General features: G+C 52.9%; 1 protein-coding gene across 6 annotated transcripts in view; it reads left to right on the top strand.

The window, feature by feature from the left end:
• SGSM2 (small G protein signaling modulator 2) overlaps positions 1 to 16,529 on the top strand; it is a 53,409-nt gene that overhangs the window by 15,756 nt on the left and 21,124 nt on the right. For all 6 annotated transcript variants that reach the window (XM_054166936.1, XM_054166933.1, XM_054166935.1 and 3 more), the window contains exons 3-7: positions 8,655 to 8,817; positions 10,988 to 11,149; positions 14,479 to 14,546; positions 15,084 to 15,229; positions 15,772 to 15,906. In XM_054166936.1, the coding sequence (XP_054022911.1) occupies positions 8,655 to 8,817; positions 10,988 to 11,149; positions 14,479 to 14,546; positions 15,084 to 15,229; positions 15,772 to 15,906 (674 nt within the window). The remainder of the gene's footprint in view (positions 1 to 8,654; positions 8,818 to 10,987; positions 11,150 to 14,478; positions 14,547 to 15,083; positions 15,230 to 15,771; positions 15,907 to 16,529) is intronic.

Genomic DNA, 16,529 nt, shown 5'->3' with positions numbered 1-16,529 from the left:
CTCAATGACAGAACATGCTGTAACTTGGTAATAAAGCTGGGGCAGGTCTGGGATTAGGCAGGTAAAGCAAGAGCAGCTGGAGATCGTGAGCGTCAGATTGCTTCTTTATCATCCTCCTCTTTTCACTTGTTCTTATTTCCCACAGCCTCCTGAGTTCAATTCCCTGTGCTCAGTTTCCATGAAAACAAAGTGTTTGGCTGCAGTATTTCTTCCTGCCTCAGGAAAGCCTCATCTGCTAAACAAATGCCATAAATAACCCCTTCCACAGGCCCTCTTGGGTTTTTCCCTGCTTGCCACCCTTCCAGCCCCAGCCCTAGAGCTCTTATTCCACACACCATTACATTATGTCAAGATTTGCATAAAGGCAAAACAAAAAAGGAGAAAACTGAACTTGGTCCCCCAGACCTTGCAAGATGTAGCCTTGTTGAAGTCACACACCAAGGGGGGGAAAAAAAAAGGGACATTTTCCAAAGCTTGATTGGGAACTGTGATTATTTGGACTGTAAATCAATATCAGAGCTGCACTTAATGAAACCCAGCAGTGGTTCCTGCAGGGGATGCTCCTCAAACCTGGCTGCAGTGAATGGATTTGGAGATGGCTGCTGCCAGCTGAGCCATACCAGGGAATTACCTGAGCTGTGTGGGTTTGTCCCAAGGGCAGTGCTGCTCTTCCAGTCTCTGTGTCGTGAGGATCTGCACTTTTCTGTCCCCCCCGCCGGGGGTTTGCTGCTGGAAGCAGGCTGGGGATCACCTTCTGCTCTGCTCAGAGGGCCTGCAGGAGTTGTTTGCCCCTGTGCCTGTGCACACAGCAATCCCAGCACGTGTCTGGGTGTGCAGATCACCTCTTTGTGCACCCAGCTGCCTGTTGAGGCCTTTCTGCTGAAGGAAACTTGTTAAAATCTCTTTTTTATGCCCTCCTAGAGGCTCAGATTCCACAAAGGAAGAAATGGTTAATTTTCTTTATAGTAAATCACTTCATTTCCCAGCCCCAAAGGTTCTTCTCATGATAACCCCCAAAATGCTCTCTGTGCCATCCTTTTAGGCAGCAGTCTGAGCCCTGCACTGTGCAGTTGGCAACTCCAGCTGAGGGTTACCTGGTTTGGGTTTCCCAACAATAAAGAAAAGTGGGCTTGCAGGAACCTGATTTACCCAAGCCTGCAGCTCCCTTCATCCCAGACAGCTCTCTGGCAAGACCTTTTCCCTGTGTTCATGATGTTGTCTCTGCTGCCTGCTGGTTGGGTTGTATGCAGGAGCTGCTGAGTGTGATTGCAATGGGTGATCTGTATTGATTGCAGCTGATGGAAAGCCTGTGCTGGTGCACTGTGGCAGGGGGGCAGTTTGGGCACACCATGCCCTTTGGGGTGTTCAAGCTGCTGCTTTCTGACACCTTCCAGCAGAACAATGGGAGGAGGGCAAATGAATGAGGTCAGTTTGGTTTCACCTGCTCCCTGGGAGCCTGCTGTGGGGAACTGGTTGAAGCCCAAGAATCCAGGCTGAGTGCCTTGCAGATCACCAGCAGGCAAGAAGCACAAGCAGCCAAAGTGCAAAGCAGTAGTGGGTTGGTGGAAAACTTCCTGCACAGCAGAGGAGAGATGTGGAGGCTTCCAGGAAGAAGAGCTTGTGAATGCTGGCTTATTTCCCTGTACAAAGGGTGATCACACTGGTTCAAGCTAATGCTTGGGAAACAGTAATCTGATGTTTGTGGCTGGCTTAAAATAGCAGAGAAACAAGAAGGAGCAAAGGTAAGTGGAGCTAAGGAGGTGTCCTCAGTTACCTTGTGTGTGAAAGCCATTTGAGCACTGCTGACAAGATCCTCTCAGGGCTTTTGAAGGATTTTGCAGCTCGAGGTGCTTCTTCCACAGGTTTGCTCAGGATTCATAGAATGGTTTGGGTTGGAAGAGGCCTTCAAGATCACCCAGTTCCAGCCCCCTGCCATGGGGCAGGGACACCTCCCACCAGCCCAGGTTGCTCAAAGCCTCATCCAGCCTGGCCTTGAACACCTCCAGGGAGAGGATCATCCACAGCCTCCCTGGGCAGCCTGTGCCAGTGTCTTCCCACCCTCACTCTGAAGTATTTCTCTCCAATATCTGCTCTTATATCTAGGATGTGCTGAAGTTTCCCTTTTGACTGAGCTGGGCTGTGTGCATGTGCAGGAGCACCTGGCTGTGGATGATGGTGGCAAGGTGCAGTGAGATCAGTGCCTGCCTTTGGGCACACAGTGAGCAGAAAGCCCTCCTTGACCCTTCCAGGCTGCAGACCTCTTTACCTCACATCTGTGAAGCTCTTGTGCTGCTCACTGTGTTGGAGGGATCCCCTCCTGCCATCCTGCACTGTGGAGGTGACATCTGTATGGTCCCCTGGGGTGCAACAGGAGGACATCTGTGCTGCAAGATGTCCTGCCCTTGAATGCTAGCTTGACTGGATAGGAGCCACTGGGTGCTGGAGAGCTAATTCAGATTAGGTCAGGTGTGGATGGCCAGGCAGTTGTTCTGGAGTGATTCCCATGTGTAAAGGAGGAGAGAAAAGTTGGAGACGGCCAGGATTGCTCCCCTCAGTCTGTGAATGAAGTAGAGAACGAAGTGACTCAAAGGTGACACAGGCTGGGGCTGGAGCCTGAACCCAGAGCTGAGGCTACCTGCTTGTGGTGCATTACTCTCTCATCCCAGGGAACATCCATCCTGGGGCAGTCCAGCAGCTAATCCCTGTGTGTCTGCCCTCCACCTGTGTCACAGTCGGCTGGGGACTGATGCTAGGCCAAGTCCTTCTGATAAGAAATGTCCCAGTGGAATAATTAAATCCTGGGGCTTTAGGGACAGTCTCTGTGGCAGTTGCCCTCTGTGGCAGTTGCCCTCTGTGGCAGCTGCCCCATTTGGTAACAATTAAAGCTGTGCCTGTTGTGCTTCTCACTACATTTGTTTCATTAATATTTTATTGTCTTAAAGAAAGAGGGAGGGGAAAAAAAAAACACCAAACAACAAACCAACAAACCACCCCCCCAGTGAAGGTGGGAAGAAGGGAGGCTGTTTCCTAAGCAACAGCAGTGCCCTTCTTTGCAGTTATTTTTAAAGGCAGGTTGCTTCATTGAAGGTTTGGAGCCAATTATTGCTGCATTGCTTCAGGCATCTGGAAAGCTGCTTCTCTGCTTGGCTTTTTTTTTCCCTCCCCTCCTCATTTTCTTTGTTTCTGATTGAAAGCCAAAGCAAAACAGTAGCTGGGTTAAGAGTTGTTGTGATGGTTGCTAGACAGCATCCCTGACTGTGATGTGAAGAACATCCCCATGCTGTCATCACTCTTTGTTTTTCCCCTGCTGCTCTGCCTGGCCTTGCAGAACCCCATGAGCAGCCAAGCAAACAGTGCTCGCCCCCACTGCTGCTTCCGAGGAGGCTGCTGAGATGCTCTCCCTTCCTTTGAGCAGGAGCAGCCTTGCTTGCAGAGGTGACATCAGCAGCTGGGCTCCTGCCTGTGTGAGGCCACAGGCATTGCTTTGCCACCTGCAGATGGCCTTTGATTGCAGCAGATGTTTCCTGGTGGAAGCTGATGGCTGAGGGGGTCAGGCAGGGATGTGCCCCTGTGTCCTGCTCCTCCTTTCAGGGACTGGTGTCCCACTTGAGCTGGTGTGTGTGATGTGGGTGAAGAAGCAAGGGGGGGGCTGTCTGCTGAGGCAGTAGGTCTGTTTGGGAGGTTTCCCAGCATGGGAGGCAGTGTCAGACTTGCTGCTTGGGAGCCTTGTTTGATGCAGCTGAGTTCATGTCCTGAGAGAACAGGAGTCTGCAGAAGCTGAGGCCCTTGGCACTGTTCCCTTGCTGCCATACAGCAGCTCAGTGAGCTGCTTCTGGGCTAGGACTCCTCTGAGATCAGCCTGGTCAGGACCTTTGCAAACAGCAGTAAGAAGCTCTGGGGCAGTTATTGCAGGGCAGCCCAGGCAGAGTTATTGCAGGGCCAGCTGCAACAAAAAAATCCCTGATGGTGGCTGGGCTATGGGTGTTCTCTTCTTGGGGGCATGATGGAGAGGAGAAGCACACTGCTGTGCTGTCCATCTCACCAGGGGACAAGGCTGAGTGATCTTCCCTCTCTGCTCCCAGACAGAATGCTGCCAGGTGCCTTGATCCTCAGCTCCTGGTGCTGATCCTTTCAGGTGTTCCAGAAAGCTGTTCTCTTGCTGCAGAAAGTGGGATAAGTTTCTACCTATTTTCTTCTGCTTTTGATCAGTCTTCCCTCTGTGTGGCTGTCTCTCAGTGTGTGTTTGTGCAGTGCCTGATGCAGTGGGACCTTAACACAGAAAGTAATAACCAGAACTGAGGATGCTTTATTTCTCCATCTGAGCAGCAGTTTGCCAGTGCTGTTGGAAGTGAAACTGGAGGGTAAGAAGCAATTAAATGAGCAATCACAAAGCAAGGTGAATCACTGTTGTTTTTCAGAGAGGCAGTGGGTGTAGGAGTGTAGGAATACCTCCTTGTAGGACTCTGAGGCTCTATTTGGGTTGCAGGAAGGTGGATGGGCCAGGATTTTGGTCCAGCTTCTAACACAACCGCGACTTGATCCATTTGCCTTGGGGACAGGCAAGGGGGTGGGTGGGCACAGCACAAACAGCTGTGCTAGAGGCCTCAACTGAATGCTGTGAATGCTCAGATGCCCCTTGGCTATTGAAATAAACCCCCAAAGTGAATGCTGTGACTGCTCAGATGCCCCTTGCCTATTGAAATAAACCCCCAAAGTGAATGCTGTGACTGCTCAGATGCCCCTTGCCTATTGAAATAAACCCCCAAAGTGAATGCTGTGACTGCTCAGATGCCCCTTGCCTATTGAAATAAACCCCCAAAGTGAATGCTGTGACTGCTCAGATGCCCCTTGCCTATTGAAATAAAAGCCATTAAAAAAACCCAACCCAAACCCAGCAAAAATGAAAAGCCCAAAAGAAAACCCCAAGTCCTTCAGTATCAGCAAGTCCCTGAGACACACTGGTGTGTACCATGAGACACACAAATCACAGAAGCATTCAGCTTGGAAGTGACCCTCAGGATCACCAAGTCCAACCCAGACCCCTGCTTGAGAAGGTTCACCCCTAAACCATGTCCCCAAGCACCACATCCAAATGATCCTTAAACACATCCAGGGTTGGCAACTCAAGCACCTCCCTGGGCAGCACATTCCCTCTTTCCATGAAGGAATGGTGCCTCCTGGCTTGTACCATGAGACACACAGGTTTATACTGGCTGCACTGCCTCCCCCAGGGCTCAGCAGCCTCCCCCAGGGCTCAGCAGCCTGCCCCAGGGCTCAGCAGCCTCCCCAGTTACTCCTTTCCTGGGGGCTCTGTGTGTGCAGGGCTTTCCTGTGCTTGTTTGCATTGTCCCTCTCTCAGTGCTGGCCAGAAGCACCGAGCTGACTTTTTTTGCACTCCAAGAGGAATTTGGAGTTTTCAGTGGTTCTCATCCAGATTGTGCTGCAAGGGAAGAATTTGCAGTCTAACTAAACTTAGGACTAGGAAGGAGGAGAAGAGAGGCTGTTGGCTTCTCTCCTTTTTCCCAGGGAGGCTGTGGCTGCCTTCTCCCTGGGGGTGTTCAAGGTCAGGCAGGATGAGGCTTTGGGCAGCTGAGTCTAGTTGAGAGGTGTCCCTGCCCCAGGAGATGATCTCTGAGGTCCCTTCCAAGCTGAGCCATTCCAGGATTCTGTGATGCAAAGACTGGATGCAGGCTGCACCCTGAGGCTTGGCTTTGCCAGGTCAGGTTAGTTCTAGCTTGATAAAAATAATTAAAACTGAAAAATCCCAAAGCCCCAAAGCCATCAGCCTTGAGTCCCACTGGCTGTCTCCTAGGGGAATGAGAGCTCTCCATGGACATTTTCTCTTCTGGCAGATTGCAGCCAGTGTTCCTTGGCTTGAAAACATCTTTGGCTTCACAGCTGAAAGCCAGGCAGTGGCAGGGGTGTCCCACAGTGCCTTTCCCATTTGTTCTCCCAGTGCTGCTTTCTGCACTCCCAGAGCAAACAGCTGTGCTCCCTGAGCACACACCAGGGTAGTTTCTGCAGGGAGTGATAGCAGGAGGCCAATTGCAGTTTTGCACTGTGATGAGACCCAAAATGTGAGGTTTTAGCCCCTCCTGAATGCTTCTCTTCATTAGTGGTTTTGTATTTCTATTAATCCCCAGGTAACTCCCCAGCCTGCACAGCACAGGGGCAGGGTTGCAGTGCTGAGGTGGAGGAGCTGTTTTCACTGACACTGCTCCGTGCAGACACCTTCCTTGATGCCCTGATGGAGCTCCTAAGCTAGCTAAATGCTGGGGTTTGAGGGGGTTCTGGTGCCATTCACTGCCTGGGCCATGGCTCAGGGGGGTTCAGGGGCTGAGCACTGAAGGGAGGTCTTTGTCAGCACAGGCACTGCAGGGTTTCTGTACAAGGAGGAGAGAAAAGTCTTCAGGAAGTGTTCGGCACCTGACAACGTTGGGCTTAAAGCACAACAAAACTCTGCCTCCTTCCCAAAGCAGCTGCTGAGTCCTGGGAGAGATGCAGTGAGCACCAGAGCAGATGGAGAGCCATTTGTCACTCACAACCAACACTTCATGTGGCAATCCTGACTGCAGGACTGCCTGCTGGCTTTGGACACGGGAGAGCATCGCTGGGATGCTGAGCCCAGACCCCTCTGTAAGGGTTTCCTGCCTGCCTGGCTTCAGGGAGTGCTCACCTTGCAATAAAGTAGTTTGTTTTCTTCCTCCCCTCCCCATGAATGAATTGGTTCTGTTCTCCTCCATCCCTTTTTATGGCCAGCGTTGGCTGGGTGAGTCATCTGCAGGCTCGATCGCAAAGCTGATAGGCAGGGAGGGCTTCAGCTTTGGTTTGGCTTTTGTTTGTATCTGTCTTGTTTCTTTTTTTACTCCCCCCCCTGTAGCACTTCAGATGAGAGCTGCTTGGGTTCCTGGTGCAGTCTTGCAGGGCTGGAAGGGCACAGTGCAGTCTCTTAGTGGGGGCCAGTAAGGCTGGCAGAGTGAAGCTGGCAGGTGGGTCTGGTGTAGCTGGGGGTCTGGCTGCACCTCTGCTCCCTCTCAGGCTTCAGCAGAGGCACATTTTCCTCGGCCTTCAGAGGCCTTTTCTTGTCCAAAGCTAGATGGTGAGCTCTGCTGAATGATGAATTTCTCTCACCAGGCAGTATGGCTTCCTTGTCCTGTACTGATCTCCATTGCTCTGGGAGAGGTTTCTCTTCCCTGGCAGAGTTGTTTTCTTTCCTATAGTGATCTGCATTGCTCTGGGAGAGGTTTCTCTTCCCTAGCAGAGTTGTTTGCTTTCCTATAGTGATCTGCATTGCTCTGGGAGAGGTTTCTCTTCCCTGGCAGAGTTGTTTGCTTTCCTGTACTGATCTCCATTGCTTTGGGAGAGGTTTCTCTTCCCTGGCAGAGTTGTTTGCTTTCCTGTTTGTTTTCCACTAGCCCCTGTGACTTCAGTCCTGCAAGTGTCCTCAGAGCTGGTTCATCTTCAGGACAAAACACACACACATGCAACTCCTAAAGCCCAGCTCAGCTGAGCTGTGACCAAGCTGGGCTCCAGTGCCTGTGGGTTCTGTGTGTTCTGAAGGAAGTGTAGCTCTGCCTTTGGTTCTTGCAGGTCTCTCTCCTCACCCAGCCTCCTCATTTCTCCACGTTTTGGATTAGTCACCACTGGTGAGGGAGCTGCAGGCAGCAGTACTGGAGGAGCAGTTTGTGCCATTTTTAAGCAGTGAAATGCATAATCAAAGCAGCTGTAACTCTCCTGGTGCATTGCCTCACCCCAGCCTGGGTTGCCATGTGTACCAGTCTCACTGTATCTGAGTTCCTCCCCAGCTGTGATAGTAAAGTTTGCATCTGTCTCCTGCTCCTTTCAGCCTTCCTCTGCCAGAGGAGGATGGAATCCATGAGGCAGCTTGAGGGGGCTGGCAGACTTCTTTTGTCCTTTCCATACCTGTTTCCAGGGAGGGGTGGCATAGTGAAGGCATCTCATTTTGGTTTGGGACATGAAGAGTTCAGAGTTTAACAATCAGAAGTGAAAGGATGATTTGTTCTACCCTGCTTCTGCCAGCCAGGATCCTGTGGCAGTGCAGGCTGTGCTTTGCCCCTGGGTCCTGTATAACTTACAGGAGATGCCTCCTTACCAGCCCTGTTCTTCACAGGCCAGTGCTAAAGCTCCTGCCACTGAGTAGCAAAGAGCAGGGAACTGTGGCCTCTGGTGAGACCTTCCTGTTGCTAGCAGGACCAGGTGGAGGAATGCAAGTGGGAGAAATGAATGCAGCAGCTGACAGAGACCAATGAGAGCAGAGACCAGCAGTCCAAGCACATTTCCAGCCTGGTAGACCTTGTGCTGGGCGGTGTGGCTCTGGCACAAGGTGTTGAGAAGCTTTGCCTTTGGCTTCATTTCCAGTAGAACAGGGGAAATCCTTCACAGTAACCTTTAAAAGGTGAAGACCCTGGGAGCTGTCTCAGCCCCTCGGTTCGTTCCCTGGCGTTAGCTGCAGCCTCCAAGGTGCTGCGGATCAGAGCCAGGCGTGTGCCCTCTGAGACCCAGCCTGCCTTTGCCCACCTCTCCTCTCTGCTGCTGACTCCACACCTGACCAGTGGGGTCAGCAGATGGCATTCAGCAAGAGGAGCCTGAAGGCCAGCAGCACCCACAGGTGTGTCTCCTTCCCTCTCTCGCAGGTGTGGTGGAAGCCTGTCTGCTGCACATGCTGAAGCGCAGGGCTGCCGGCTTCCTGCGGACTGACAAAGTGGCTGCACTCTTCACCAAAGTGGGCAAGACCTACCCAGTAGCTGGAGACATATGCAAGAAGGTGCAGGAGCTGCAGCAGCAGGTAGAAAGCAGGTGAGGCTGGGGGCTGCTCGTCAGCAGGGTCCGTGCAGCGCGGCCTCGGCTGCTGGAGCTGCTTCGTCTCTTGGGTGCCTGCAGGTGGTTCTGTTTGATCAAGCTGAGGGCTGGCAAAGGGGCAGAGGCTGGGAACTGGGGCTTTGGTGTCTGGGTTTTGCCTCTCGCTGTAGTGGGTCAGCACAGCTCCAAAAGTGGGCAGCAAGTGGTGGCTGTAGGGTGCTGACAGGCAGGCTGTGGTGGGCCAGCGTGGGCTGCTGGTGGGAAGGGAATCAGCTGGTGCAGGAGATGGGCAGGGCCGGCACAGCTTCACCACGTGTGGCTTAGGTGCATGATGTATTTGAGGAGGAGAGGATTTAGGGTAGTGCCCCAGCAGTGCTGTCATGGGAAACTCTGTGTGGCAGGAAATTGTGCCCTGGGACTTGTTGCTGCCTGCTAGGAGCTGGGCACTGAGCGGTGTTGTCATCTTGTCTCGCGTAAGAAAGCCACCGGGGAGGGAGGGAGGCAGCACAAAGTCACCTTTCAGACCCTTTGCTGGGCAGCAGGAACGAGCAGCAGAGAGCAAAACCCAACCTTCCTTTTTGTGGGGCACCTTTGGGACACTGGAAAGCTGCAAGCAGCACTTCCAGCTTCAGAATCAGTCTCTGGCTCCAAATCTGTTCAAGCCACTGATGATCTCGGCAGAGAGAAGAGGGAATTTGTGTCAGTGCCACCAAAGAGAGGAAGGAGCACTGGTGGCAGTGAGAGCATGTGCTGGGGACACCAGTGCTCAGTGGGTGACAGGTGGGTGCCCACTGGCAGGACAGCCAGCATGGGTAAGTGTGTGTGTCTTGTGCTGGGAAGGCACAGAGCTGCTCCTTGCATGATGCAAGCTGCAGCTCCAACCAGGTGAAGCTGTGCAGCAGCCTGGCAGGACCTGTGGCATACTTGGGGTGCCAGCATCCTGTTCCAGACACTGCCCCACAGTGTGGCTGGGGCACACTGTGCACTGGCCCTCGTTGGGCTGGGGTCAAGTAGGTGTTCTGGGCAGCAAATAAACTCCACATAGAGGGATGAGAACTGCCTGCATGGCTCAGAGAGCACTGTGCTGAGCAGTGCCCAGGTTGTTGTTTGCAGCCACAGCTGGGCAGTGGTTCTGCTCTGTGGAGCCAGCTTGTGGTCCCACCACTGAGGCATCCCTGAGCTCCTCACTCCTGAGCTGGACTTGTTGCTGTGCTGGCTTGTGCTGTGGGGACAGGCAGGGGGGCTTGGCTGTAAGCAAGCTCCCAGCTGGCTTTGGTTGCTCATTTGCTGTAGTTCCAGTTTCTCACTTTGATGCTGCTTGTCTCCTAGTTGTGTTGTTGTCATTCTGTAGGTGGCAGGAGCTGGGATCTCACTGCCAAGATGCTAGCACAGGCTGTGCTGTGGCTATATATGGTGCTTGACAGAGAGAAGGGAGACATGGGCCCGTGCCCAAGGATTGCCTGCTGATGGTATGGCCCTGGGAGAGCTCTGCCTGTGTTAGCTCAAACCCTGCTCCAGGGCTCAGTGGGAATATCTCCTGCTGAAACCTCCTTGGGGTCAGCTTCAGCCTGAAGGTACCAGACAAGGCTGGGAGACAAGAATCTCCTTGACACCATCCCCACTGTGCCTTTCCCAGCCAAGTGTGAAGCTTTGTTTGATCAGGAGGGAACTTCTGTTCATCAGCTGCTACCTTATTTTCTGCTACACTTTGCATTTTGTCATTTTTTTCCCTTCTTTTGGGGTGCAGTGGGTTTACAGCTCTTCATTTCAGCCTGGGTTTGGAGGAGCTCAAATGTTCAGGGGTTTTCCTGAAGCTTCAGAAGTGGAAAAGATGTTTTTGGCAGGTGACTGCCTAGCCTGAGATACCTAACCCAGAGCTGTTTGGGGTTGGTTTAGAGCCTGTTTAGCACCCATCTGTGAATGGGATCATCTTTACAGGCTTCTACTCACAAGTCAGGGCTGAGGAATCCGTGGCTTTCAGGCAATCCCTGGTGCTGGGCTGGCTGGAGCTCCTCACCCACTGCTGACACAGTGGCACAGCCAGCTGGTGTACAGCCACCCGCTGCTCAGACACTGCTCCAGCCCCTCTCCAGCCAGCCTGTGAGCAGAGAGCTTCCCAGGAGAGCAGTCTGAGTTCTGACTGCTTCCACTTTATCTCCTTTTGCAGGAAAAACCAGCCCAATGGGCAGGAGCCCCTCAAGAGGCAGGGATCAACCACGAGCAAGAGCCCTGTGCTGTCACCTCAGGCCATCAAACACATCTGGGTGCGGACGGCGCTGATCGAGAAGGTGCTGGACAAGGTCGTGCAGTACATTGTGGATAACTGCAGGTGAGGAAGGAGGAGAAGCACAGGGGGGCTGCTGGCTTTAGCTAGCTGCCACAAGGGATTTAATCAGAAGCCTTCTGTAGGCTTCTGCTGCAGAAAACCAGTTGCAGAGGCATGTAGGAGAAAAACAGCAACAAAAGGCACTTTGGTTTTGAATCCTTGATGCTGTTGCAGCCTTCAACAAGTGATCAGCCAGACAGCTCCCCAGAAATCAGCTCCAAACCTGGCTTGAAGTCTGCTAGGTGCCCAAATCCTAACAGGACCTAGACCTTGGTGCAATAGAAATGGCTTCTAATAGGCCAGGAGGGCTTCATTCCCTCACATGAGCTGGAGCTTTAGGATGCCAGGGAGGAGAATGCCCTTTGCAGATGAAGGAAGGGGGAAGGAGGAGTTAAGGACATCAAACCTTTGGGCTGTGCAAAGAGGTCCTTTGAAGAAAAGCCAAGCTTTGTGTCAGGTCTATTTTCCCTTGCAAAACCAGAGAGAGGCATCAGTGCTTTGGGACTGCAACCTACAGAGACTTTTTAAGAGGAGAAGGGAAATCCTCTTGATTCTACCACTGCTTCCTACCAGCCCACGTTAGCTCTGGTGTCTCAGGAGGTGCCTCTTCACTCCTACCCTTCCTACCCTCCCAGAACTGGTTAAAAGGAGTTATGGGGCACATAAAAAGAGCAAAGTAGGAGCCCTGAAGCTGGAGGTCTGTCTGTGCCCACTGCCATTGCTAGTTGTAATTCTGCACAGGGCAGACACCTTCTTGGCTGCCCAGAGCCCGTGGGTCTGGCCAAGGAAGGGAGCTGGGGCAGGGAAGTTGTTTTCACAGTGCTGTCCACGTTTGCATTGCTGCTTTCCTTGGCCTCTGCTTGGTTTTCATGAGGTATCTTGCCACTAAAAAGAGAGAGAGTGGAAGAACAGCCTTTGTGCTGGTGGAGGCAAAGTGTTGCTCTGGGATGTCTGAGGCCAGATTGGTTTAATAGCTGAGTGCAGAGGAGGCTGTGGGAGGGTTGGCTCTGTCCCAGAGCCTCAGTTAATGACAGCAGCTCAGCCCAGGGCATCCACAGCTCTGCTGCTGCATGGATACAAGGGGGGGCAATGTCCTTTTCCACATAATTCACCTGGAGACTTGAGTTTGGTCTGAGTTGTTGCCTTGCTCTGTGCTGTAGATGTTCACCTTCCTGCCTTCTGCAGCTGTTCAGATGAGTTGGGATCAGGCCCTTGGCTGCAGATGTCTGATTTTGAGAACATGGCTTAGTGAATGAAACAAACCACTTCAGAAGGCTGCTTCTCATACAGCAGCATCCCAGCACCTGACGGGATCCTACAGGAAGGCTACAGAGGGACTTTACCTGAGGGTGTCTGAGACAGGCCAAGGGGGAATGGTTTGAAGCTGAGGCAGAGCAGGGTTAGGCTGGAGCTGAGGGAGTTGTTCTTCACTATAAGGGTGATGAGACTCTGGAATAGGCTGCCCAGGGAGGTTGCCTCCTCCCTGGGGGTGTTCAGGGCCAGGCTGGATGAGGCTTTGAGCAGCTGAGTCTAGTTGAGAGGTGTCCCTGGGCATGGTGGGGAGGTTAGAGGAGATGATCTCTGAGGTCCCTTTCAAGCTGAGCCATCCTCAGGTTCTGTGAGAAGCCTGCTGATGCATTTTTGTGACATTACTGCTCAAATGCTCCATGTTGGAGCCCTTCAGCCCTTCTGCTCTCGGAGAGAAGGTCTCCTAGAGTTTGAGCCCCATCTAGTGGAACAGCCAGCAGAGGATAAGGGCAGCTGAAGGCATTTGGGTGGTTGGATTTCTTGGCTGGGTGGTTTGATAAGTCAGCTTTGCCTGCTGCCATGGCCAGACCTGGGTCACTGCAGGAGGCTACTGTTTATAGCTGGCTCTTTGCTCTTGACAGTGCTTCAAGATTATTCCTTACAGCTGGAAGAGATGTTCAAGGCTGTGTGGATCTCTTGGTCTCTGTGGAGAACTGGCAAAATTGCTTGCAGGGAGTTATTGTTTGTCTTCATATTGCATTAAGTGCCCAAAGCCCCAGATCAAATACATTGGGCAGGCACATTCAGCAAAGGCAGGCTCCTGCCTCTGCAGAGCTCACTTCAAAAGCAGCTGAGGAGGGAATGAGCAGGCTGCAAGGAGGGGGCTTGTCTGAGGCTGTGCCACTGATGGAGGGCAGAGCATGGATCCCAGGCTGAGCTGGTGGGCACCTTGTTAAGCAGAGAAGTCTGGAGGGTAGGGTTGTGGAACTGCTTGTTCCAGGCTCCTTTTCTGCTCCACAGAGGTCTAAGACAGTGCTGGGGATGTAGGTTAGGAAATGATCTCTTTCTAAAGCAGATGTCTGAACATGAATTTCTCCATAGCTTCCATATGATCTATTTAATGATGTCTAAAAGAGTCCAGGACACAGCCTGTTGTGAAAGCCCTTCTGTGCCTGCAAACCCCACACTACAATTCCACCAAGGAGACCTAACTGTGGCCTTCCAGGATCTGAAGGGGGCTCCAAGAAAGCTGGGGAGGGACTTCTGAGGGTGTCAGGGAGGGATAGGACTGGGGGGGATGGAGCAGAACTAGAAGTGGGGAGATTGAGATTGGATGTGAGGAAGAAGTTGTTCCCCATGAGGGTGGTGAGAGCCTGGCACAGGCTGCCCAGGGAGGTGGTGGAAGCCTCACCCCTGCAGCTGTTTGCAGCCAGGCTGGAGGTGGCTGTGAGCAACCTGCTGCAGTGTGAGGTGTCCCTGCCCATGGCAGGGGGCTGGGACTGGCTGAGCCTTGAGGTCCCCTCCAACCCTGACAATTCTATGACTCTCCTTTACAAGATCAGTGGATGCACCACCAGTGCAGCTCCAGCAGAGCTTTTGGAGGAGATGGATGTGTTGGGCATTCCTAGGTAATCCTGCAACTGCTTGGCCTCTAGCTGTCAGTTCAGGAAAGCTGTGGGGTTTGGATGCCTTTGGCCCTCTCTCTGCCTGTTCAGATGCACCCTGCTCTTCCTGCCCTGTTGTGTGGGTGTCTGATGACCACAGCAACACTCTGCTGCTGGGGTTTGGGGTGTTAGCTTTTATGGAGAAGTCACCTGGAGCACCACTTCAGCTGCCACACTTCCCCCCTGCACACACAGCTGCCTTCCCCCTGGGCTGCTGGGGCCACAGCAAGTGCTGAAGGCGTTGTTGGGTTAACAGCAGCACATCTGCCTCCTCTGCCCTCCTCTCTTCTGGTTGCTTTGGTCTGCTTTGTGGTGGGCAGTAGTGGGATAACTGTCAGTGGACTCGTGCTAGCAGGAGGCAGAGAGCTTTCAAACATAACATCCAGTGGTGTTAACTGGGCTCTGATCTTTTGTTCCTAGTAAATATTATGAAAAAGAAGCTTTACTGGCAGATCCTGTTTGTGGCCCAATACTGGCTTCTCTTCTAGGTGAGCTCTTGCAAAGTTACTTCTTATGCTACAGAAAATAAATGGTTTCTTAAAACGTTTTGCCTTATGCTAGCTTCACTAAAGGTGATCTGTTTGCTTGCTTGCTTTTCTCTCTGGTGTGCAGTTCAGCTGTTTGTGATAGAACAACACCATGGAAGATGTTTTGTTGCCTGTGAGACCAGCAGGGAGCAGTCCTCTGGGCTGGTTATCAATTATTGGTTGGATCAGAGAACAGAAGGGGAATGGCTTTTGACTGAGTGCTTGGTAACAGACTCGAAGTGCCAGCGCTGCCATGGCAGGGGGTTGTGTCCTACAGGGACACAGGCTTAGGAAGACTCCATGTGACAGTTGTAGTTGTGCTCTGGAGTCACCTGGACTGCCTGCAGGCCAGGGCTGTGGAGCTGCCGTGCTGCTCTCCGTAGTGTCTGTGTTAGAGCCTGGTGCTGTAGGGTCGGGAAGCGATCATTTTGCATTCACCTGGCTTGAGGAGGAAGCCAGCAGATGGACTCAGAAGGTTTCTCTCTTGGGTTTTCTTAGTTGGACCATGTGCTCTGGAGTACACCAAGCTGAAAACAGCAGATCACTACTGGACAGACCCTTCTGCAGACGAGCTGGTCCAGCGACACCGCATCCATGGGGTGCACGGCCGCCAGGACTCCCCCTCCAAGCGCCCGGCCCTGGGAGTAGGTATTTACTGTGCAGCTCTTCCTGAGCTGAGCCTCAGGGTGATAACAGCAACAGGAGGGAGAGATCTGCATCTAGAGCAGCCTGGCTGTTCTCTGACTGAGCCTTTGTCACAGATTAGAAGCCCACCTGGGCCCAAATGTCCAATTTCTCTGCGTGCAGAGGAGGTTGAGACCCAGGGCTGAATTCTGTGGCGTTTGGCACCTGTGATCTGGGAAAGATCTGAATCCAGAGCAGCCTCTCTGTTCTCTGGTGGAGCCTTTAGCACAGATTAGAAGCCCACCTGGGCCCAAATGTCCAATTTCTCTGTGTGTAGAGGAGGTTGAGACCCAGGGCTGAATTCTGTGGCGTTTGACAGCTGGAGTCTGATCAGGTAGTTCACCTAATACATGAGAGCTGCCTCGGAGGGAAGCAGAGAGCCCAGGTCATTTCTCTGCAAGGTCTCCTGGCTTCAGGAGAAGTTCTGCTCTGTGGAGATCAGTCTGAAGCAGAGCTGTTGGTGGTTGAGCCCTGCCCCAGCTGCCCTGTCTGTGTGTGCCAGATCCGGAAGCGCCACTCCAGCGGCAGCACCTCGGAAGATCGCTTCTCAGCCTCAGCCAGGGAGTATGTGGAGTCCTTGCACCAGAACTCCAGGACACACCTCCTGTACGGCAAGAACAACGTCCTGGTGCAGCCTGTGAGTACCTGCACCTTTGGGCCAGTGCATGCAGCTCTGACTGGAGCAGTCAGAGCACAGCCCAGCTCGGGGGTGCTCGCCTTGTCCTCAGCACTATGCTGCCTTCCCCCTTGACTCTGTGATGCTGAGGCAGATTAAGACACTTTCTGAGCAAGGTGCACTGCAAAGTGGACCTGTGGGGAGGAATCACAGAAACATTCAGGTTGGAAAAGAGCCTCAGGATCACCAAGTCCAACTCAGAACCCTGCTCTACAAGGGTCACCCCTAAGCCATAGCCCCAAGCACCTCCAGGGTTGGTGACCCCACCACCTCCCTGGGCAGCACATTCCAGTCCCTGACCACTCTTGATGGGAAAATGTGTTTCCTACTGTCCAGTCTAAACCTCCCCAGTGGCAGCTTGAGGCTGTTCCCTCTTGTTTTATCACTGTCAGAAGAGACCAGCACCAACCTCTCCACAGCCTCCTTTCAGGTAGTTGCAGACAGCAATGAGGTCTCCCTCAGCCTCCTCTTTTCCACACTAACCATCCCCAGCTCCTTCAGTCTCTCTCCATCAGATTAACTCTCCAGGCCCTCCCCAGCTTCCTTGCCCTCCTCTGCACCGGCTCCAGCACCTCCACATCCCT

This window comes from Dryobates pubescens, chromosome 13 (assembly GCF_014839835.1).
Source record: "Dryobates pubescens isolate bDryPub1 chromosome 13, bDryPub1.pri, whole genome shotgun sequence".
Classification (NCBI taxonomy): Eukaryota; Metazoa; Chordata; class Aves; order Piciformes; family Picidae; genus Dryobates; species Dryobates pubescens.
This window is presented reverse-complemented; position numbering and strand designations above follow the sequence as displayed.